At 33.1% G+C, this 24,260-nt stretch overlaps 4 protein-coding genes across 5 annotated transcripts in view; all 4 read right to left on the bottom strand.

Annotated features, from left to right (window-relative positions):
- Window positions 1–24,260, bottom strand: part of LOC142645864 (uncharacterized) — a 51,698-nt gene that overhangs the window by 26,334 nt on the left and 1,104 nt on the right. The window lies entirely within an intron of this gene.
- On the bottom strand, window positions 93–13,958 carry LOC113795809 (uncharacterized). 2 transcript variants are annotated; one of them, XM_075823242.1, is made up of 2 exons: window positions 13,795–13,958; window positions 93–9,484 (listed from the first exon to the last, which is right to left on the bottom strand). In XM_075823242.1, the coding sequence occupies exons 1-2, from the start codon at window positions 13,841–13,843 to the stop codon at window positions 93–95; spliced, it is 9,441 nt and encodes a 3,146-aa protein (XP_075679357.1). In that variant the 5' UTR covers window positions 13,844–13,958. The 2 variants fall into 2 exon arrangements, with proteins under 2 accessions (XP_075679357.1, XP_027201833.2); XM_027346032.2 differs by lacking the exon at window positions 13,795–13,958 and having other exon boundaries at window positions 93–10,565.
- On the bottom strand, window positions 13,958–17,686 carry LOC142645862 (uncharacterized). The gene is made up of 2 exons (XM_075823311.1): window positions 14,623–17,686; window positions 13,958–14,316 (listed from the first exon to the last, which is right to left on the bottom strand). The coding sequence occupies exons 1-2, from the start codon at window positions 17,624–17,626 to the stop codon at window positions 13,958–13,960; spliced, it is 3,363 nt and encodes a 1,120-aa protein (XP_075679426.1). The 5' UTR covers window positions 17,627–17,686.
- On the bottom strand, window positions 17,709–24,259 carry LOC142644813 (uncharacterized). The gene is given in 2 exon segments (XM_075823258.1): window positions 17,709–19,288; window positions 19,290–24,259. Coding segments are annotated over 2 exon segments (6,084 nt in total). The 5' UTR covers window positions 24,039–24,259; the 3' UTR covers window positions 17,709–17,953.

Consider the following 24,260-nt stretch of genomic DNA (forward strand, 5'->3'; position numbering starts at 1 on the left):
TTCTTCATCAGTTAATTTAAATTCTTCAATTTCGGGTTCCACTTTGACAATCTTTTCATCTTTTGGCTTCTTTCCTTTTTTAGTCTTTTTCACTACTCTCTTTTCTCCCCTTCTAGTGTTGTCTCTTCTACCGTTTCAATTATCTCTGTTGTTTCTTCTTCTTCTGGTTGTTGTTCAATTATTTCACTTTCAATTGGCAATTCTGTTTCTTCCATTAGTTTCTGATCTTTCTGTTTTTTCACTTTCTTTGACTTTTTAACCACTTTCTTTTCACCTTCAGGTGTCTCTTCGATTGTTTCAATTATTTCTATCAATTGTTCTTCAGGAATTTCTTCCTCACTAGGTTTTTGTTCGATCATTTTTTCTGTTGTTTCTTCATCTGGTTTAGACTTGCGTCTGATGACTTTTTTCTTTTTCTTTGGTTTTTCTTCATCTTCAGGAAGCTCGATGATTTCTTCAGTGATCGTGATTGTCGTTTCTTCAGTTATTTCTTTTTCTTCTGGTTTCTGTTCTTCCGCTATAGGTTCTTTCGGTTTTTTCAATTTTTTAACCAATTTTTTCTTTGTTTCAACATCGACTTCTGATTCAATGTCAGGCTGTATTTCTTCTTCTGGTTTTTGCTCCTCGAGAACTTCCTCTGTTGGTTTCAATTCGATCATTTCCTCTGTGATGGCTGTGGTTTCTTCATCTGATTTAGATTTGCGTCGAATTGTTTTCTTCTTTTTTGGTTTTTCTTTTTCATCACTTCTTTTGATTTCTTCTTCATCAGGAAGCTCGATGATTTCCTCTGTTTTTCGTCTGATGAGTTTCTTCTTTTTCTTCGGTTTTTCTTCATCTTCAGGTTTAACATCCTCTGGAAGTTCAATAATTTCTTCAGTTACCGTGACTGTCGTTTCTTCTGTTAATTCTTTTTCTTCAGGTTTCTGTTCATCACCTGTTGGTTCTTTTGGTTTCTTTACTTTCTTAATCTTTTTCACAATTTTCTTTTTACCTTCAGGTGTTTCTTCGATAGTTTCTATAATTTCTTCTTGCCTTTTTTCCTCATCTTCTACCAATTCAATGATTTCTTCAAAGATTTCTGTTTTAACATCTTCAATAATTTCTTTTTCTTCTGTTTCTGGAATTTCTTCGATTGATTCTTTTTGTTTTGGTTTTTTCAAAATCTTTTTCTTTGTTTCGTGCTCAATTTTGGATTCATCATCTGGTTGAATCTCTTCTTCGACTCTCTCATCTGATTGCTTCAAACTTATCATTTCTTCTGTCACTTTGGGTTTCTTTACTTTTTTGATCTTTTTGACGATTTTCTTTTCACCTTCTGGTGTTTCTTCAACTGATTCAATGACTTCGATTGTTTCAATCATTTCTGGTTGTTCGGGTTGTTCGGTAATTTCTTCATCTTTAGGTTTTTCTTCTTCGACAGCTTTTGGCTTTTCTGATTTTGATCTCTTTATTTTTTTAGTCTTTTTAATCATTTTCTTTTCACCTTCTGGTGTCTCTTCCACAGTTTCGATGATTTCCTCTGTTTCAGAAATATCTTCTGCTTTAGGTTCTGCTATTTCTTCCTGTATTGGTTCTTTCGAAGGTCTTTCATCTTTTGGTTTCTTTACTTTCTTTATCTTTTTGACAATTTTCTTTTCACCATCAGGTGACTCTTCAACTGTCTCAATAATTTCGGTTGTTTCGATCATTTCTGGTTGTTCAACGATTTCCTCTGTTTTATCACCTTCTATTGTCAATGTTTCTTCTGATGGTTTTCCAACTTTTGGTTTTTTCATTTTCTTGATTTTTTTGGTTATTTTCTTTTCACCATCTGAGATCACTTCGATAATTTCTTCTTCTTCATCAGGCAAATCGATAATTTCCTCGAAGATTTCGGTTTTTACTTCTTCGGTAATTTCTTTTTCTTCTGTTTCTGGAATTTCCGTAATTGATTCTTTTCGTTTTGGTTTTTTCATTATCTTTTTCTTTGTTGTCGTTTCAATTTTGGATTCATCTTCAGGTATAATCTCGTCTTCGATTGATTCTTCCGTAATTTGTTCTTCTTCTTTAATTTTCATACTTATTATTTCACCTGTATCTTCTTTTGGTTTCTTTACTTTTTTAGTCTTTTTCACAATCTTCTTTTCACTTTCAGGTGTCCCTTCAACTGTTTCAATTATCTCGATCGTTTCTTCTTCTTCTGGTTGTTCAATAATCTCACTTTCAATGGGCAATTCTGTTTCTTCAATTGGTTTTTCATCCTTTAATTTTTTGACTTTTTTAGTCTTTTTAACGACTTTCTTTCCTCCTTCTGGTGTTTCTTTTACTGTTTCAAAGATTTCGATCTCTTTTTGTTCTTCAGGAATTTCTACATTGGTTGGTTTCAATTCAATCATTTCCTCAGTGATGTCTGTCGTTTCTTCATCTGGTTTAGATTTTCGTTTAATAACTTTTTTCTTTTTCTTCAGTTTTTCTTTTTCATCACTTGATTTAATTCCTTTTTCTTCATCGGGAGGCTCGATGATTTCCTCAGTGATAGTGACTGTTGTTTCTTCGGTTATTTCTTTTTCACCGACTTCATGTAATTCAGCTTTTGGTTTGGTCAATTTTTTTACTAATTTTTTCTTTGTTTCAACACCGACTTCAGATTCGATGTCTGGTTGAATCTCTTCTTCAGGTTTTTGCTCCTCAAGAACTTCCTCAGTCGGTTTCAATTCAATCATTTCTTCTGTGATGACTGTTGTTTCTTCATCTGGTTTAGATTTTCTTCTTATAACTTTTTTCTTTTTCTTAGGTTTTTCATCGTCTTCAGGTTTAACATCCTCAGGAAGCTCAATAATTTGCTCGGTGACAGTGACAGTAGTTTCTTCGGTTATTTCTTTTTCTTCAGCTTCCTGTAATTCATCTGTTGGTTCCTTTGGTTTGGTCAATTTTTTCACTAATTTTTTTTTTGTTTCTACATCGACTTCAGAGTCAATATCAGGTTGAATTTCTTCTTCTGGTTTTTGCTCATCGAGAATTTCTTCGGTTGGTTTCAGTTCGATCATTTCTTCTGTCACTTTCGGTTTCTTTACTTTTTTGATCTTTTTGACTATTTTCTTTTCACCTTCGGGTGTCGATTCAACTGTTTCGATAACTTCAATTGTTTCGATCATTTCAACAGGTTCAAGTTTTTCTGTTATTTCATCTTCGACAGATTTTTGTTCCTCACTAGATTTTGTCTCTTGAATTTCTGGTTTCTTTTCTATTTCCATAATCTTTTCATCTTTACTTTTCTTTACTTTCTTCTTCATCTTTTTGACAATTGTCTTCTTGCCGTCAGATGTCTCTTCAATTGTTTCAATAACTTCACTTGTCTCTTCTTCTTCTGGTTGTTCAACTATTTCATCTTCCTTAGGTTCATCACCTTCAATCACCAATGTTTCTTCTTTGGGTTTTTCATCTTTAAATTTTTTCACTTTCTTAATCTTTTTAATCACTTTCTTTTCTCCTTCTGGTGTTTCTTCTATCGTTTCAATTATCTCTGTTGTTCCTTCCTCATCAGGAACTTTCTCACTGATTTCACCCTCGATCAGAACCGATTCTTCGATTGGTTTTTTATCTTTGGGTTTCTTTACTTTCTTTACCTTTTTGACGACTTTCTTTTTACCTTCAGGTGTTTCTTCGATAGTTTCTGTAATTTCTTCGGGCATTTGCTCATCATTAGGTAATTCGATGATTTCTGAGACAAAGATTTCAGTTTTGATTTCTTCGGTCACTTCTTTTTCTTCTGTTTCTGGAATTTCAGTAATAGATTCCTTTCGTTTTGGTTTTTTCAAAATCTTTTTCTTTGTTTCGGTTTCAACTTTAGATTCTTCTTCAGGTCGGATCTCTTCGTCGGGTTTTTGATCATCGAGATCTTTTTCACTAGGTTTCAATTCAATCATTTCTTCTGTGATGGCTGTCGTTTCTTCATCTGGTTTAGTCTTTCGTCTGATAATTTTCTTCTTTTTCGGTTTTTCTTTTTCATCAATTGGTTTGGATTCAATTTCTTCTTCAGGTAATTCAATGATTTCCTCGGTCACAGTAATTGATGTTTCTTCTGTTATTTCTTTGTCATCAGGTTTCTGCATTTCAGCTGCTTGCTCTTTTGGTTTTTTCACTTTCTTAACTTTTTTGACTATTTTCTTTTCACCTTCTGATGTCGTTTCAACTGTTTCGATAACTTCGATTGTTTCAATCATTTCTGGCTCTTCTGGTTTTTCTGTAATTTCTTCTTTTGGTTTTTCTTCATCAGTAATTTTAAATTCTTCAATTTCGGTTTCGGTTTTCTCTTTTACAATCTTTTCATCTTTTGGTTTCTTTACCTTCTTAATCTTTTTCACCACTTTCTTTTTCCCTTCTGGTGTCTCTTCGATTGTTTCGCTAATTTCTATCTCTTCTTTATCAGGAATTTCTTCTACTTCGGTTGGTTTCAATTCAATCATTTCTTCTGTGATGACTGTTGTTTCTTCATCTGGTTTAGATTTGCGTCTGATGACTTTTTTCTTTTTCTTTGGTTTTTCTTTTTCATCACTTGGTTCAATTTCTTCTTCATCAAGATCGATGATTTCCTCAGTGACAGTGACTGTTGTTTCTTCGGTTATTTCTTTGTCTACAGTTTCCTGTAGTTCAGGTTTTGGTTTGGTCAACTTTTTAACCAATTTTTTCTTTGTTTCAAAACCAACTTCGGATTCAATATCAGGTTGAAATTCTTCTTCGATAGATTCTTCTACGATTGGTTCATCTGAAGGCTTCAAACTTATCATTTCATCGGTTACCTTTGGTTTTTTAGTTTTCTTAATCTTTTTGATAGTTTTCTTTTCTCCTTCTGGTGTTTCTTCTACTGTTTCGATAACTTCGGTCGTTTCAATCATTTCTACTGAATCAGGCACTACTGTGATTTTTTCTTCTTTCGGCTTCTCTCCTTCTTCAGATTTCGATTCTTCAGGTTTTGGTTCAGCTTCTAAAATTTTATCCTTTTTTTGTTTTTTCACTTTTTTGATCGTTTTCAAAACTTTTGTTTCACCTTCTGGTGTCTCTTCAATAGTTTCAATTATTTCGATCTTATCTTCTTCTTCTGGTTGTTCAATGATTTTACCTTCCATTGGCAACGTTTCTTCCATTGGTTTCTGATCTTTTGGTTTTTTCACTTTCTTAGTCTTTTTGATAATTTTCTTATCGCCTTCTGGTGTTGTTTCAATTGTTTCGATGACTTCGGTTGTTTCAAACATTTCTGGGTGTTCAGGCTGTTCTGTGATTTCTTCTTCTTTCGGTTTTTCATCTTCAGTATGCTTTGATTCAATAAATTCGGGTTTCAATTCTTCTTCAATAATCTTACCTTCTTTTGTCTTTTTAATTTTTTTAGTCTTTTTGGTAGTTTTCTTTTCACCGTCAGGTGTCTCTTCTATAGTTTCGATAGTTTCAACAGTTTCTTCTTCCTTAGGTTGTTCAATGATTTGATCTTCGATTGGCAATGTTTCTTCCATTGGTTTTTCAACTTTTGGTTTTTTCATTTTTTTAGTCTTTTTAACCACTTTCTTTTCACCGTCAGATGTCTCTTCGATTGTTTCGATAATTTGAATTTCTTCTTCTTGTTTTTGTTCATCAAGAATTTCTTCGGTTGGTTTCAATTCAATCATTTCTTCTGTAATTTCCGTTGTTTCTTCATCGGGTTTGGATTTTCGTCTGATAACTCTTTTCTTTTTTGGTTTTTCTTTTTCATCAACTGGCTTGATATCTGCTTCCTCTCTAAGTTCGATGATTTCTTCTGTGACAGTGACTGTAGTTTCTTCTGTTATCTCTTTTTCATCAACTTCTTGTAGTTCAGCTTTTGGTTTTTTCAATTTTTTCACTAATTTTTTCTTTGTTTCAACATCGAATTCGGATTCAATGTCTGGTTTGATTTCTTCTTCAGGTTTTTGCTCTTCCAGAATTTCTTCTGTGGTCTCTTCATCTGGTTTAGATTTTCGTCTGATGACTTTTTTCTTTTTTGGTTTTTCTTTTTCGTCACTTGGTTCGATTTTTTCTTCTTCATCAGGAAATTTTATGATTTCTTCGGTCTCAGTGACTGTTTCGACGAATGGCTCCAAACTTATCATTTCTTCTGTTATCTTAGGTTTCTTTACTTTTTTCACCTTCTTGACTTTCTTCTTTTCACCTTCTGGTGTTTCTTCGATTGTTTCGATGGCTTCAATCATTTCTGACTGTTCTGGTTTAGGTTGTTCAATGATTTCACCTTCCATTGGCAATGTTTCTTCCATTGGTTTCTGATCTTTCGGTTTTTTAACTTTCTTTATCTTTTTGACAATTTTCTTTTCACCTTCTGGTGTAGTTTCAACTGTTTCGATAACTTCAGTCGTTTCGATCATTTCAGTCTCTTCACGTTGTTCCCTTTTTTCTTCCGGTTTTTCTTCATAAGCAATTTTAAATTCTTTAATTTCTTGCTCGGGTTCTTCTGTGACAATGATTTCATCTTTTGGTTTCTTTACCTTTTTAATCTTTTTCACAACTTTCTTTTCACCTTCAGGTGTCTCTTCAATTGTTTCGATGATTTCTATCTCTTCTTTTTCAGGAATTTTTTCCTCTTCGGGTTTTACTTCTTCTTCAATGATTTTACCTTCTTTTGTCTTTCGTATTTTTTTGATCTTTTTAGTAGTTTTCTTCTCACCGTCAGGTGTCTCTTTGATAGTTTCGATAGTTTCAATTGTTTCTTCTTCTTCAGGTTGCTCGATGATTTCACCTTCCATTGGTTTCTGATCTTTCGGTTTTTTCACCTTCTTAGTCTTTTTCACAATTTTCTTTTCACCTTCTGGTGTTGTTTCAACTGTTTCCATGACTTCGATTGTTTCAAACATTTCTGGATGTTCAGGTTGTTCTGTGATTTCTTCTTCTTTCGGTTTTTCTTCTTCAGTGGGTTTGGATTCTTTAAATTCGGGTTTCAATTCTTCTTCAATAATTTTACCTTCTTTTGTCTTTCGTATTTTTTTGATCTTTTTGGTTGTTTTCTTTTCTCCGTCAGGTGTCTCTTCTATAGTTTCTATTGTTTCAATCGTTTCTTCTACTTCAGGTTGTTCGATGATTTGATCTTCGATTTTCAATGTTTCTTCCATTGGTTTTTCAAATTTTGGTTTTTTCACTTTTTTAGTCTTTTTAACCACTTTCTTTTCTCCTTGTGGTGTTTCTTCCACCGTTTCGATGATTTCTATCTCCTGCTCTTCAGGAATTTCTTCCTCTGTTGGTTTCAATTCAATCATTTCTTCTGTAAAAACTTTAGTTTCTTCATCTGGTTTGGATTTCCGTTTGATGACTTTTTTCTTTTTCGGTTTTTCTTTCTCATCACTTGGTTTGATATCTTCTTCGTCATCTGGAAGTTCAATAATTTCCTCAGTAACAGTGACTGTTGTTTCTTCAGTTATTTCTTTTTCCTCGGGTTTTTGCTCTTCACCTGTTGGCTCTTTTGGCTTTTTCAATTTTTTCACTAATTTTTTCTTTGTTTCAACATCAACTTCCGATTCAATATCTGGTTCTATCTCTTCTTCTGGTTTTTGTTCATCAAAAGGTTGCATTTCTTTTATTTCAACTTTTTCTTCTGTTTTATCTTCTGATTTTAATTGCAATTCAGGCAATTTTCCAAAATCATCTTCCTTTATTATTTCTGGTATTGGCTTGATACGAACCGATTTTTTCTTTGGTTTTTTTCCAATTTCTTTTTCCATCTGCTTTTCATCATCTGATTTTTCTTCTACCTTTCCACTGATCTCTTCTATAGGAATTTCATCTTTTTCTTCTATCATATCTTCGGATTCTGGTGTTTTTTCTTCAATTTTCACTGGTTCCGAAATTTCTTTTTCTTTTGGTTTTTTGATTCTCTTGGTCTTTCTGATCCCTTTCTTTTCTCCTTCTGGTGTCACCTCAATAACATCTTCTAGTTTTTCCTCCACATCCTCGGGCAGTTCGATAATTTCCTCAAAAATTTCAGTTTTGATTTCCTCGGTTATTTCTTTTTCTTCGGTTTCTGGAACCTCAGTAACTGATTCTTTTCGTTTTGGTTTTTTCAATATTTTTTTCTTTGTTGTTGTTTCAATTTTTGATTCATCTTCTGGCTGGATCTCTTCTTCAACTGATTCTTCGAAAACTGGCTCATCTGACGGTTTCACGCTCATCATTTCTTCAGTTACTTTTGGTTTTTTCACTTTCTTAATCTTTTTGATTACTTTCTTTTCCCCTTCTGGTGTTTCTTCAATCGTCTCAATTATCTCGGTCTTATCTTCTTCTTCTTCTGGTTTTTCGATGATTTTCTCGGTTATATCGCTTTCAATCGGCTCTTCCAATGGTTTTTCTTCTTTCGGTTTCTTTACTTTCTTGATTTTTTTGACAATCTTCTTTTCACCTTCTGGTATTTCGATAACTTCTGTTGTTTCTATCACTTCAGTTAAAACAGGTTGCTCTATGATTTCTTCTTCTTTAGGTTTTTCTTCTTCAGTAGGTTTTGATTCTACGAACTCGGGTTTCACTTCTTCTTCAGCGAGATTTTCTTCTTTCGGTTTCTTCACTTTCCTAATCATCTTGACGATCTTCTTTTCACTTTCTGGTGTTTCTTCGACTGTTTCAGTGACTTCCGTTTTTTCAATCATTTCTGGATGTTCCAGTTGTACCTTGATTTCTTCTTCAGTTGGTTTTGATTCTTTAACTTCGGGTTTAATTTCTTCTTCAACAACCTTTTCATCTTTTGGTTTCTTCACTTTTTTGATCTTCTTGATTTTCTTTTCACCTTCCGGAGTTTCCTCGATTGTATCGATGACTTCGGTTGTTTCAATCATTTCTGGCTGTTCCGGTTGCTCTGTGATTTCATTTTCTTTTGGCTTTTCCTCTTCAAGTGGTTTTGAATCTGCAACTTGGAGTTTCGGTTTTTTAATTTTCTTAATCTTTTTGGTGATTTTCTTTTCACCTTCAGGCGTCATTTCAATAATTTCTTCTTGTCTTTCTTCTTTTTCTTCATCTGGCAATTCAATGATTTCTTCGAATATTTCAGTTTTGATTTCCTCGATAATTTCTTTTTCTTCTGTTTCTGGTATTTCTGTTATTGATTCTTTACGTTTTGGTTTTTTCAAAATCTTTTTCTTGGTTTCTTTGTCAATCTTGGATTCATCTTCTGGTTGGATTTCTTCTTCAATTGACTCGTCTATGACTGGTTCATCTGAAGGTTTCAAACTTATCATTTCTTCAGTTATCTTTGGCTTCTTGACTTTCTTAATCTTTTTGACCATTTTCTTTTCACCTTCTGGCATTTCTTCGACCGTTTCGATGACTTCGATAATTTTTATCATTTCTGACTGCTCAGGTTGTTCAGCGATTTCATCTTCGACTGGAATTATTTCCTCTGTAGACTTTATCTCTTCAACTTTGGGTTTCAGTTCTTCTTCAACGATCTTTTCTTCTTTGGATTTTTTCACTTTTTTAATCTTTTTAACCACTTTCTTTTCCCCTTCTGGTGTTTCTTCTTCCATTTCAATTATCTCGGTTGTTTCTTTTTCTGTTACCTTTGGTTTCTCAACTTTCTTAATCTTTTTGATAATCTTTCCATCTTCGGTTATCTCTTCGACTTCGATTGTTTCTATTATTTCTGGCTGTTCAGGTTGTTCAGTGATTTCTTCTTCTTTCGGTTTATCCTGTTCAATAGGTTTTTTCTCTTCTACAATCAATTTTTCGGTTTCATCCGATGGTTTTTCATCTTTTGGTTTTTTGATTTTCTTAATCTTTTTGATTACTTCCTTTCCATCTTCTGATGTCACTTCAACTGTTTCGATAACTTCTTCGGGTAATTCAATGATTTCTTCAAAGATTTCAGTTTTAACTTCTTCGATAATTTCTTTTTCTTCTGTTTCTGGAAATTCCGTGACTGATTCTTTTCGTTTTGGTTTTTTCAAAATCTTTCTCTTGGTTACAGCATCGATTTTGGAATCATCTTCTGGTTTGACCTCTTTTTCGATTGATTCTTCTTCGACTGGTTCATCAAAAGGTTTCAATGAAATTATCTCTTCAGTCACTTTTGATTTTTTTACTTTTTTGATCTTTTTGTCAATCTTCTTTTCACCGTCGGGTGTCGTTTCAACAGTTTCGATGATTTCGGTTGTTTCAATCATTTCTGGTTGCTCAGGTTGTTCGGTAATGTCTTCTGATATTGGTTTTTCTTCTGATTTTTCTGAGATTTGTTCTTTTATTTCTGCTGTTGGCTTTTCTGGTTTCTTTGTTTTCTTTATCTTTTTGATAACTTTCTTTTCACCTTCTGGTGTATCTTCCACTGTTTCAATGATTTCTTCAGTTTCAGAAATTTCTTCTGTTTGGGCTTCTACAATTTCTTCTTGTATTGGTTCCTTCGATGGTTTTTCAGTGATTTCTTCTTCTCTAGGTTTTTCTTCTTCACCAATTTTTGTTTCTTCTATTTCAGGTTTCATTTCATCTTTTGGTTTTTTGATTTTCTTGATCTTTTTCACTATTTTCTTTCCACCTTCAGGTGTCAACTCGATAATTTCTTCTTGTCTTTGTTCTTTATCTTTCGGTAATTCAATAATCTCTTCAAAAATTTCAGTTTGGATTTCCTCGGTCACTTCTTTTTCTTCTGTTTCCGGAATTTCTGTGATTGATTCTTTTCTTTTGATTTTTCAAAATCTTTTTCTTTACAACTTTGTCAATCTTCGATTCTGATTCTGGTTGAATTTCTTCTTTGATCGTTTCTAATTGATTCATCTGTAGGTTTCAATCATTTCTGTTTGTTCAGCTTGTTCACTGTCTTAATATCTTCCTCTTTCGGTATTTCTTCTTCAACAAGTTTCAATTTTTCGATTTCTGGTTTTGGTTCTTCCTTCCATAATCTTTTCATCTTTTTGGTATCTTCACTTTTTGATCTTTTGGTCACTTTCTTTTCACCTTCTGGTGACTCTTCGATTGTTTCGATAATTTCCATCTCGTATTTTTCTGGAATTTCTTCCTCTGTTTGTTTCAATTCGATCATTTCTTCTGTGATGTCTGTTGTTTCTTCATCTGGTTTAGATTTGCGTCGGATGATTTTTTCTTCTTTTTCGGTTTTTTCTTTTTTCTCACTCGGTTTGATTTCTTCATCATCATCAGGAAATTCTATGATTTCCTCAGTGACAGTGACTGTTGTTTCTTCGGTTATCTCTTTTTCACCAGCTTCTTGTAGTTCAACTTTTGGTTTAGTCAATTTTTTAACCAATTTTTTCTTTGTTTCAACACCAACTTCAGATTCAATTTCTGGTTCAATTTCTTCTTCAGGTTTCTGCTCATCCAGAATTTTTCCTCAGCTCGGTTTCAGTTCGATCATCTCTCCAGTGATGGCTGTCGTTTCTTCATCTGGTTTAGACTTTCGTCTGATATCTTCATTTTCATCTGTTTTTTCTTTTTCTTTAGTTCTTTTTCTTCAGTCAGTCAGTCGTTTGAACATCTTCTTCAGGTAGTTCATCAATAACTTTTTCAATTGGTTCACAGTAACAGTCGTTTCTTCGATAATTTCTTTTTCCTCAGGTTTCTGCTCATCGTGAATTTCCTCACTCGGTTTCAGTTCGATCATTTCTTCTGTGATGGATATCGTTTCTTCATCTGGTTTAGATTTTTTTCGGATGACTTTTTTCTTTTTCTTTGGTTTCTCATCCTCAGAAAGCTTGATGATTTCCTCTTTCTCAGTGACTGTAGTTATTTCTTTGTCATCAGGGCTTTGTTCTTCACCTGTTGGTTCTTTTGGTTTTTCAATTTTTCACTAATTTTTTCTTTGTTTCAACACTTACTTGCAGATTGGATATCTGGGTGAATCTCTTCTTGATTTTTGCTCCTCTTGAATTCATCTTCTGGTCTGGTTTCAATTCGATCGATTTCCTCTGTTATGCATCTGTCGTTTCTTGTTAATCATCACGCTTTAGTTTCATATTCAGTCATTACTGGTTCTTTTAGTTTTTTCACTTTTCATTTTCTTTTCACCTTCTGGTGTCTCTTCGATTGTTTCGATTACTTCTGTAGTTTCGACCATTTCTTGCTGTTCAGGTTGTTCAGTGATTTCTTCTTCGGTTGGTTTCAATTCAATCATTTCTTCTGTGATAACTTTTATTTCTTCATCCGGTTTAGATTTGCGTCTGATGATCTTTTTCTTTTTTTGTTTTTCTTTTTCATCACTTGGTTTGATTTCTTCATCATCTGGAAGTTCAATGATTTCCTTGGTTACTGTGACTGTAGTTTCTTCGATTATTTCTTTGTCATCAGCTTCCTGTATTTTGGCTTTTGGTTTGGTCAATTTTTTAACAAACTTTTTCTTTGCTTCAACACCGACTTCTGATTCGATGTCAGGTTGTATCTCTTCTTCGGGTTTTTGTTCGTCCAGAATTTCTTTTTCAGTTGACTTCTTGGCAACCATTTCTTCAATAATCACTGTTGATTCTTCATCCTTAATTTGTTGCCCTTCTTCTTTTGGTTTCTTTACTTTCCTAATCTTTTTCACAATTTTCTTTTCACCTCCAGATGTCATCTCGATCGATTCAATAATTTCCTCAGGTTGTTGTTCTCCTTCCTCTGGTAATTCAATGATTTCTTCAAAGATTTCAGTTTTAACTTCCTTGGTAATTTCTTTTTCTTCTGTTTCTGGAATTTCACTAGTTGATTCTTTTCGTTTTGGTTTTTTCAAAATCTTTTTCTTGGTTTCTTTGTCAATCTTGGATTCTGATTCTGGTTGAATCGCTTTTTCAATCTCTTCTTCTTTGACTGGTTCATCTGAAAGTTTCAAACTTATCATTTCTTCTGTCACTTTCGGTTTCTTGACTTTCTTAATCTTTTTGATTATTTTCTTTTCACCTTCAGGTGTCTCTTCGATCGTTTCAATTATCTCTGTAGTTTCAATTATTTCTGCTTGTTCAGGTTGTTCAGTAATGTCAACTTCTTCATCAGGTTTTTCTAATTCAGTCGTTTTCCATTCTTCAACCTCGGGTTTTGTTTCTTGTTCCGTAATCTCTTCTGTCACTTTTGGTTTCATTACTTTCTTAATCTTTTTGATTACTTTCTTTTTACCTTCTGGTGTTTCTTCGATTGTTTCAATTATTTCGACTGTCGACTCTTCTTTTTCTGGTTGTTCAACGAGTTCGTCAGTTATCACTCTTTCATCTTCACTAAGTTTTGGTTCGTTTGGTTTCGTTTCTTCTTTTGGTTTCTTTACTTTCTTTATCTTTTTCACAATTTTCTTTTCGCCTTCAGATGTTATCTCAACCGATTCAATAATTTTCTCAGGTTGTTGTTCACCTTCTTCAGGTATTTCAATGATTTCTTCAAAGATTTCGGTTTTTACTTCTTCAGTAATTTCTTTTTCTTCTGTTTCTTGAATTTCCGTGATTGATTCTTTTCGTTTTGGTTTTTTCAAAATCTTTTTCTTTGTTGTCGTTTCTATTTTTGATTCTTCTTCAGGATGAATCTCTTCTTCAATTGATTCTTCCGTAATTGGTTCTTCATTTCTTTAGGTTTTATACTTATTATGTCACCTGTCGGTTCTTTCTGGTTTCTTGACTTTCGTCTGATAATTTTCTTCTTACAATCTTCTTTTCATCCGAATTTCGATGAGTTTCTTCCACTATTTCGATAACTTCTGATCATTTCCACTTCATTTCTGGTTGTTGTTCAACAATTGCTTCTGATATCGGTTTTTCTTCTTCAACAGTTTTTGGTTTTAGTTCTTCAACAAATGATCTTTTCTATCTTTTGGTTTCTTTACTTTCTTGATCTTTTCGCGACTCTTCTTTTCACCTTCTGGCATCTCTTCGATTGTTTCAATAACTTCGATCGTTTCAATCATTTCTGGCTCTTCAGGTTGTGATTCAGTGATTTCTTCTTCTTTTGGCTTTTCTTCTTCAGATATTTTTTCTCTTCTATTTCTGGTTTTGTTTCTTCTTCAACGATCTTAATGGTTCTACTGGTTCCACTGGCTTTCTTGATTTTCTTTTTTAATCACTTTCTTTTCACCTTTTGGAGTTTCTTCTGACATTTCGCTTTTTTCTTCGATTGGTTTCTTTTTCGGTTTCTCGATCACATCTTTTTCATCCGTTTCAGGCTTTATCTCTTCCAAATCTGGTTGATCTTCATCTACAATTTTTTCATCACTAATCGGCTGTAATTCAACCTTTACCAACTCCAATTCCGCATTCGGCTTTTCACCTTGCTCACCAACCTGCAACTTTTCACCTTTACGAATTTTTATCGATTTTTTCACCTTTTCCTTCATCAACATTTCTTCTGTCGTTTGGTCATCATCTGGTAGTTGTGATTTTTCTAAAATTTTTGATTTTTTAACAATTAATTTTAATTGATTGGCCAACATAGAATAGCCATTAGCATCATCATTATCATCATCATTAGCAACAAAAATAGCAAAATCATCACCATAATCACGTGCAGCAGTAGCAGCAGCAAAAATATTTGTAGCTTTAGCGTTTTCGTCCATTTCCATCATTTCGTTACCATCATCATTGCGATCATTTATTGCGGTAATTTCATCATCATTTAAATTATTTTCTGTATAACCTACTAATATCTCGGCCATTTCTATTGATTTTTTATCAAAAAATTTATACATACCTTTTTTATCATCAACAACAGCGACTATTTCAGATTTTTCTGTTTCCAGAATGGTATCCGATTCCAATTCGAATGTTTTTTCCTCCAGTGTGGAAATAGTCGTTATCATTGTTTCGATTGGTTGTTCTGGTTGTTCTTCAATTGGTTTTGGTTCTTCTTTTTCGGGTTTTTGGTCATCTTTTGGTTTTTTGATTTTTTTGATCTTTTTGGTGATTTTCTTTTCGCCTTCTGGTGTCAATTCGATAATTTCTTCTTCTTCATCAGGTAATTCAATAATTTCTTCAAAGACTTCGGTTTTAACATCTTCGATAATTTCTTTCTCAGATATTTCCGGAATTTCTGTGATCGATTCTTTTCGTTTTGGTTTTTTCAAAATCTTTTTCTTAGTTTCAGCATCGATTTTTGATTCATCTTCTGGTTTAATCTCTTCTTCAATTGATTCTTCCACGACTGGTTCATCAGACGGTTTCAAAGAAATCATTTCTTCTGTCACTTTTGGTTTCTTTACTTTTTTAATCTTTTTGATCACTTTCTTTTCACCTTCGGGTGTTTCTTCGATCGTTTCAATTATCTCTGTAGTTTCAATCATTTCTGGCTGTTCAGGTTGTTCAGTGATTTCTTCTTCTTCTTTCGGTTTTTCTTCTTCAACTAGTTTCAATTTTTCAATTTCTGGTTTCGGTTCTTCTTCGACAACCTTTTCTTCTTTTGGTTTCTTTACTTTCTTAACCTTTTTCACAACTTTCTTTTCACCTTCTGGTGTTTCTTCGATTGTTTCGATAACTTCGGTCGTTTCGATCATTTCTGCTTGCTCAGGTTGTTCAGTAATTTCTTCTTCAACTGCTTCTGGTTTCGTTTCTTCATCAAGGATCTTTTCTACTTTCGATTTTTTGATTTTCTTAATCTTTTTGATCACTTTCTTCTCTCCTTCAGGAGTCTCTTCAATTGTTTCAATTATCTCGGTTGTTTCTTCTTCTTCTGGTTGTTTAACGATTTCATCGAAAATCTGTTTATCACTTTCAATTGGCATTGTTTCTTCCGATGGTTTTTCATCTTTTGGTTTTTTGATTTTCTTAATCTTTTTCACAATTTTCTTTTCACCTTCTGGTGTCACCTCAATAACTTCTTCTAGTTTTTCTACTTCTTCTTCCGGTAATTCAATAATCTCTTCAAAGATTTCGGTTTTAACTTCCTCGGTAATTTCTTTTTCTTCTGTTTCAGGAATTTCGGTTGTTGATTCTTTTCTTTTTGGTTTTTTCAAAATCTTTTTCTTCGATTCAGCATCAATTTTGGATTCATCTTCGGGTTGAATTTCTTCTTCTATCGATTCTTCTACGATTATTTCATCTGAAGGTTTCAAACTTATCATTTCTTCGGTCACTTTTGGCTTCCTTACTTTCTTTATCTTTTTCACAACTTTCTTTTCACCTTCCTGCGTCTCTTCGATTGTTTCAATAACTTCGGTTGTTTCAATCATTTCTGGCTGTTCAGGTTGTTCAGTGATTTCTTCATCTTCTTTAGGTTTTTCTTCTTCAGCAAGTTTCATTTTTTCAACTTCGGATTCCTGTTCTTCTTCGACAACCTTTTCTTCTTTTGGTTTCTTTACTTTCTTAATCTTTTTGACAATTTTCTTTTCACCGTCAGGTGTCTCTTCAATAGTTTCAATTAATTCAGTTGTTGTTACTTCTTCAGGTTTTTCAATGATTTCACTTTCAATTGGCAATGTTTCTTCCATTGGTTTTTCATCTTTCGGTTTTTTTACTTTTTTAATCTTTTTGATCACCTTCTTTTCATCATCTAGTGTTTCTTCCACTGTTTCAATGATTTCGATTGAATCAATTATTTCTGGTTCTTCGGGTTGTTCAGTGATTTCTTCTTCCACTTTCGGCTTTTCTTCATCCTTAGGCTTTTCTTGTTCAAATTCTGGCTTCACTTCTTCTATCTCGATTTTTTCTTCTTTTGGTTTCTTCACTTTCTTAATCTTTTTGATAACTTTTTTCTCTCCATCAGGTGTCTCTTCGATTGTTTCGATAATTTCTTCGGGTATTTGCTTATCATCAGGTAATTCAATAATTTCTTCAAAGATTTCGGTTTTAACATCTTCGATAATTTCTTTTTCTTCTGTTTCTGGTATTTCTGTGATTGATTCTTTTCGTTTTGGTTTTTTCAAAATCTTTTTCTTGGTTTCAGCATCGATTTTAAATTCATCTTCTGCTTGAATTTCTTCTTCGATAGTTTCTTCAATGACTGGTTCATCTTTCGGTTTCAAACTTATCAATTCTTCAGTCACTTTCGGTTTCTTGACTTTCTTAATCTTTTTGACAACTTTCTTTTCACCATCCGGCGTTTCGATCATTTCTGGCTGTTCAGGTTGATCAATGATTTCTTCTTCAGTTGGTTTTTCTTCTTCAATAGATTTTGATTCTGCAATCTCAGGTTCCGGTATTTCTTCCACAATCTTTTCTTTTTTTACTTTCTTAATCTTTTTAATCACTTTCTTATCTCCTTCTGGTGTCTCTTCGATTGTTTCGATAACTTCAGTTATTTCTTCTTCTTCGGGTTTTTCAACGATTTCACTTTCAATTGGCAATGTTTCTTCTGATGGTTTTTCCTCTTTTGGCTTTTTGACTTTCTTAATCTTTTTGATCACCTTCTTTTCACCTTCTGGCGTCTCTTCGATTGTTTCAATAACTTCGTTCGTTTCGATCATTTCTGGCTGTTCAGGTTGTTCAGTGATTTCTTTTTCCTTTGGTTTTTCTTCTTCAGTAGATTTTGTTACTTCTATTTCTGGTTTTGTTTCTTCTTCTTTTGGTTTTTTGATTTTCTTAATCTTTTTCACAATTTTCTTTTTACCTTCGGGCGTCATTTCAACTAATTCTTCTGATTTTTCTTCATCTGGCAAATCGATAATTTCCTCGAAGATTTCGGTTTTAACATCTTCGATCACTTCTTTTTCTTCTGTTTCTGGAACTTCTGTGACCGATTCTTTTCGTTTTGGTTTTTTCATCAAAATCTTTTTCTTGGTTTCAGCATCGATTTTGAATTCATCTTCTGATTTGATCTCTTCTTCAATCAGATTCTTCCAATGACCGGTTCATCTGATGGCTTCAAACTAATCAACTCTTCAGTCACTTCTGGCTTTTTCACTTTCTTAATCTTTTTAATCATTTTCTTTTCACCTTCTGGTGTCTCTTCGATTGTTTCAATGATTTCGGTTGTTTCGATCATTTCTGGCTGTTCAGGTTGTTCAGTACTTTCTACTTCCTTAGGTTTTTCTTCTTCAACAGCTTCTGGTTTCAGTTTTTCTTCCACACTCTTTTCATCTTTTGGTTTCTTAACTTTTTAATCTTTTCACCACTTTCTTTTCACCGTCTGGTGTCTCTTCGATTGTTTCGATTATTTCCATCTCTTCCTCTTCAGGAGCTTCTTCTGTTGGTTTTAACTCAATCATTTCTTCTGTGATAACTGTTGCCTCTTCATCTGGTTTTGATTTTCGTCTGATGACTTTTTTCTTTTTCGGTATTTCTTTCTCATCAGGAAGCTCGATAATTTCTTCAGAGACAGTGACTGTTATTTCTTCTGTTATTTCTTTTTCTTCTGGTTTTTGTTCTTCAACTGTCGGTTCTTTTGGTTTGGTCAATTTTTTCACTAATTTTTTCTTTGTTTCAACACCAAGTTCTGATTCAACGTCTGGTTTGATCTCTTCTTCGGGTTTTTGTTTATCGAGAATTTCCTCTGTTGGTTTCAATTCAATCATTTCTTCTGTGGTGAGTTTTGTTTCTTCATCTAGCTTAGATTTGCGTCTGATGACTTTCTTCTTTTTTGGTTTTTCTTTCTCTTCACCTGGTTTGATTTCCTCTTCATCTGGAAGTTCAATAATTTCCTCGGTAACAGTGACTGTCGTTTCTTCGGTAATTTCTTTGTCCTCTGGTTTTTGTTCTTCAGCTGTTGATTCTTTTGGTTTTTTCAATTTTTTCACTAATTTTTTCTTTGTTTCAACACCAAGTTCAGATTCAATATCAGGTTGAATTTCTTCTTCTGGTTTTTGTTCATCAAGAATTTCTTCACTCGGTTTCAATTCAATCATCTCTTCGGTAATAACAGTTGTTTCTTTTTCTTCAGCAGCTGCTGGTTCTTTTGGTTTCTTAACTTTCTTAATCTTTTTGACAATCTTCTTTTCACCTTCTGGTGTCTCTTCAACTGTTTCTATAACTTCAGTTGTTTCAATTATTTCTTCTTTTTCTGGTTTAGCTATTTCTTCATGTTCTGGCTTTTCTTCTTCAGTTGGTTTTGATTCTTTAACTTCTGGTTTCACTTCTTCTTCAACAACCTTTTCTTCTTTTGGTTTCTTTACTTTTTTGATCTTTTTGATGATCTTCTTTTCACCTTCGGGTGTCTCTTCGATTGTTTCAATGACTTCGATTGTTTCGATCATTTCCTGTTGTTCAGGTTGTTCAATAATTTCTTCTTCTTTTGGTTTTTCTTCTTCAGCAAATTTTGTTTCTCTTATTTCTGGTTTTGTTTCTTCTTTTGGTTTCTTTACTTTCTTAATCTTTTTCACAATTTTCTTTTCACCTTCAGGTGTCATCTCGATTGATTCAATAATTTCTTCTGGTTTTTCTTCTTCGGGCAATTCAATGATTTCTTCAAAGATTTCAGTTTTGATTTCCTCGATAATTTCTTTTTCTTTGTTTCTGGAATTTCGTGATTGATTCTTTTCTTTTTGGTTTTTTCAAAATCTTTTTATTTGTTTCAGCTTCGATTTTTGATTCATCTTCGGGTTGAATTTCTTCTTCAATTGATTCTTCTACGACTGGTTCATCTTTAGGTTTCAAACTGATCAACTCTTCAGTCACTTTTGGTTTCTTTACTTTCTTAACCTTTTTCACAACTTTCTTTTCACCTTCTGGTGTTTCTTCGATTGTTTCAATTACTTCAGTTGTTTCAATCATTTCAGTTGATTCAGGTTGTTCTGTGATTTCTTCATCCTTTGGTTTTTCTTGTTCAAATTCTGGTTTAACTTCTTCTACCTCGATTTTATCTTCTTTTGGTTTCTTTATCTTCTTAATCTTTTTAATAACTTTTTTCTCGCCTTCAGGTGTCTCTTTGATTGTTTCGATAATTTCTTCAGATATTTGCTTATCATCAGGCAATTCAATTATTTCTTCGAATATTTCAGTTTTGATTTCTTCGGTAATTTCTTTTTCTACTATTTCTGGAATTTCTGCGACCGATTCTTTTTGTTTTGGTTTTTTCAAAATCTTTTTCTTGGTTTCGGCCCTGATTTCGGATTCATCTTCTGGTTTAGTCTCTTCTTCGATAAACTCAGCAACTACTGTTTCTGTGGGTTTTAAACTTATCATTTCTTCTGTTACCTTAGGTTTCTTTACTTTTTTGATCTTCTTGACAATTTTCTTTTCCCCTTCAGGTGTCTCTTCGATTGTTTCAATTATCTCGGTCGTTTCGATCATTTCTTGTTGTTCAGGTTGTTCAATGATTTCTTCTTCTTTTGGTTTTTCTTCTTCAACGATTTTCAATTCTTCAATTTTGTGTTTCGTTTCTTCTTCTGGTTTTCTGATTTTCTTGACCTTTTTGATCACTTTCTTTTTACCTTCTGGCGTCATTTCAATTAATTCTTCTGGTTTTTCTTCATCAGGCAATTCAATGATCTCCTCAAAGATTTCTGTTTTGACTTCTTCGGTCACTTCTTTTTCATCTGCTTCCAGAATTTCCGTGACTGATTCTTTTCGTTTTGGTTTTTTCAAAATCTTTCTCTTGGTTTCAGCATCAATTTTGGATTCATCTTCTGGTTTTATTTCTTCCTCGATAGATTCTTCAATCACTGGTTCATCTTTAGGTTTCAAACTAATTGACTCTTCAGTCACTTTCGGTTTCTTTATTTTTCTAATCTTTTTGACAATTTTCTTTTCACCTTCTGGTGTTTCTTCAACTGTTTCAATGACTTCAGTTGTTTCAATCAATTCAGTGGATTCTGGTTGTTCAATGATTTCTTCCTTCTCCACTGGTTTTCTTTCATCAATTTCTTTTTCTTGTTCAACTTTTTCAATCTTTTTAATTTTCTTCACAATTTTTTTCTTACCTTCATCAGGTTTTTCTTCTTCTCGTTCATCTGGTTTCAATAAATCTTCTGCTTCAGTTTTATCATCATCCGGTAGATCGATAATTTCTTCAAAAATTTCTGTCCTAACATCTTCATAAATTTCTTTAGCTGAATATTCTTCAAACACTTCTTCTTCAGGCATTTCTTTTCTTCTTGATTTCCTGATTTTTCGTTTTGTTTCAGTAATGAATTCTTGTTCAGGTTTAATAACCGATTCGGTTAATTCTTCTTCCGATTCATCAAATGTCGAAATTCTTGGTTTTTCTTCCACTTTCATTTGTTCTTCAGCCAATTTTGATTCTTCAATTTTTTCAGCATCTTTTGGTTTCTTAATTTTCTTAATTTTGTGAACAGTTTTCTTTTCTTCGGTTGGTTCTTCAATCTTTTCGATTGTTTCAACAACTTCAGAAACTTCTTTAGAAATTTCTTTAATTTCAGGTTTTTCCTGGATTTTTTCTTCTGGTTTCATCTCTACCTTATCCGTTGGAATTGTTTCCGAAGAAATTTCTGGTTTGGTTTCTTTGGAAACTTCTGGCTTTTTTGGTTTTTTCAAGACAATTTTCTTTTTGTCTTTCGGTTCTTTTTCGTCATCAAGTTTGCTAATTTTACGGATGATTTTCTTTGGTTTTCCCGTTTCGTCAACGACTAAATGTTCATCAGGTTTCTTTTCATATTCTTCAGCCTTTTCCTCTTCTGGTTTCTTTACTTTTTTAATCTTTTTTATAATTTTCTTCTTTCCTTCTGGTGTTTCTTTAATTTCATCCAATGTCTCAACAACTTCCGAAACTTCAACAAATTCAGTCATTGGTGTCACTTCTTCTGTTACTTCGTCTGGTTTTGGAATTTTTCGAATAATCTTCGTCGGTTTCTTTGTTTCATCGACGATTACATGATCCCCAGGTTGTTCTTCGTATTCTTCTGGTTTGGCTTTTTCGGGTTTCTTAACTTTTTTGATTTTGTGAACAGTTTTCTTCTCACCTTGTGGTGTTTCTTCAATCTCTACGATTGTCTCTACCACTTCAGAAACTTCAATGAATTCTTTCATTTCAGGTTGTTCTTCGGTTGTTTCTTCTGGTCTCTCCACTGGTTTATCTTTTAGAGAAATTTCGAAACTAACTTCTGGTTTCATTTCATCAGCGATTTCTTCTTCTGGCTTCTTTGATTTTTTCAATACAATTTTCTTTTTGTCTTTTTTCAGTTCAATTGATTCTTCGACTAAGACATCTTCTGGTTTTTCAGATTTCTCAATTTTTCGGATAATTTTCTTTGGTTTACCAGTTTCCTCATCAACAACCAAATGTTCATCTGGTTTCTTTTCATATTCTTTTGGCTTTTCTTCTTCGGGACTTTTCACTTTCTTAATTTTGTGTACAGTTTTCTTTTCGCCTTCAGGCGTCTGACTGATTTCTTCGATTGTCTCGACAATTTGTGAAACTTCGACAAATTCAGTCATCGGCGCCACTTCTTCGGTTACTTCACCTGGTTTTTTGATTTTTTGAATGATTTTCTTTGGTTTCTTTTTCTCATCAACAATTACATGATCACCAGGCTGTTCAATGTATTCTTCTGGTTTGGTCTTTTCTGGTTTCTTTACTTTTTTGATTTTATGAACAGTTTTCTTCACACCTTCTGGCATTTCTTCAATTTCTTCGATTGTTTCAACAACTTCGGATATTTCGATGAATTCTTTCATTTCAGGTTGTTGTTGGGTTGTTTCTTCTGGTTTTTTATCTGGTTCATCTTTTGGTTCTGTTTTTATGCTAACTTTGGGTTTCATTTCATCAGCAATTTCTTCAACTGGTTTCTTAGGCTTTTTCAACATAATTTTCTTTTTGTCCTTCGTTAAATCGATTGTATCTTTCATCAAAACATCTTCAGGCTTCTCAGTTTTCTTGATTTTACGAATAATTTTCTTTGGTTCACCTGTTTCCTCATCTACTACCAAATGTTCATCAGGTTTCTTTTCATAATCCTTTGGTCTTTCATCGTCTGATTTCTTTATTTTTTTCACTTTTTTGATGATTTTCTTCGTGCCTTCAGGTGTTTCTTCAATCTCATACATGGTTTCCACAACTTCAGAAATTTCGACAAATTCTGTCATTGGTGTCACTTCTTCTGTCACTTCACCTGGCTTCTTGATTTTCCGTATGATTTTCTTTGGTTTTTTCGTCTCATCAACGATTACATGATCACCAGGTTGTTCAACATATTCTTCAGGTTTCTTTTCTTTTGGTTTTTTCACCTTTTTAATTTTGTGGATAGTTTTCTTCTCACCTTCAGGTGTTTCTTCAATTTCTTCGATTGTTTCCACCACTTCGGATACTTCGATGAATTCTTTCATTTCAGGTTGTTCCTGAGTTGTTTCTTCAGGTATTTTCTCTTGTTCATCCACTGGGATTGTTACTGATGAAATTTCTGGTTTTGTTTCTTCAATAACTTCTGACTTTTTCGGCTTTTTCAAAACAATTTTCTTTTTCTCTTTGATATCGATTTCTTCTTTTGATTCTTTTTCATCATCTGGTTTTCGAATCTTTCGTATGACTTTCTTTGGTTTTCCTGTTTCATCAACAATAATGTGATCATCGGGTTTCTTTTCATATTCTTCTGGCATTTTCTCTTCTGGTTTCTTTACTTTTTTAATCTTTTTGATGATTTTCTTTTCACCATCAGGTGTTTCTTCAATCTGTTCGATTGTTTCGACGATATCGGAAACTTCGACAAATTCAGTCATTGGTATCACACCTTCAGTTACTTCGCATGGTTTTGGAATTTTCCGTATAATTTTCTTTGGTTTTTTCGTTTCATCAACAATTACATGATCACCAGGTTGTTCAACGTATTCTTCTGGTTTGGATTTTTCTGGTTTCTTCACTTTTTTAATTTTGTGAACAGTTTTCTTCACGCCATCCTTCATTTCTTCAATTTCTTCTATTGTTTCCACAACTTCCGAAACTTCAATAAATTCTTTCATTTCAGGTTGTTCTTCGGTCGTTTCTTTGGGTTCTTCCTCTGGCTTATCTTTTATAACAGTTTCGAAACTCACTTTTGGTTGCATTTCTTCAGCCACTTTTTCTTCATCTGGTTTCTTAGGCTTTTTCAATACAATTTTCTTTTTATCTTTTTCAATTTTCAATTCTTCTTCCAATTTAGTTTTTATTCTTGGTTTTCCCAATTTTTCCCTTAGAAAATCGGCAAATTCATCCATTTCTTCTGTCAATGTTTTCAATTGTTCAACATCATCTTTAATTTCTTCCATTTTATCCTGTTCTTCAGTTGGTTTCTGTAATTGTTTTAACATTTCTTCAATTTCCAATTTTATTGTTTCTTCTTTTTCATCAGTAATTTCTTTATCAAATGTTTTTGTTATCTCTTCAATTAATGTTTCAATACGTTCATGTAATTCTTCGGATTTTTTACGTTCTTCTGGTTCTATAGGTTTTTGGATCTTTCGAATAATTTTCTTTGGTTTACCTGTTTCTTTATCAACAATCAAATGTTCATCTGGTTTTTCAACGTATTC

Source organism: Dermatophagoides pteronyssinus, unplaced genomic scaffold (assembly GCF_027571235.1).
Source record: "Dermatophagoides pteronyssinus isolate colony J.1.1.1.1 unplaced genomic scaffold, Derpt_VIB-CSIC_2022.12 sq0025, whole genome shotgun sequence".
Lineage (NCBI taxonomy): Eukaryota > Metazoa > Arthropoda > Arachnida > Sarcoptiformes > Pyroglyphidae > Dermatophagoides > Dermatophagoides pteronyssinus.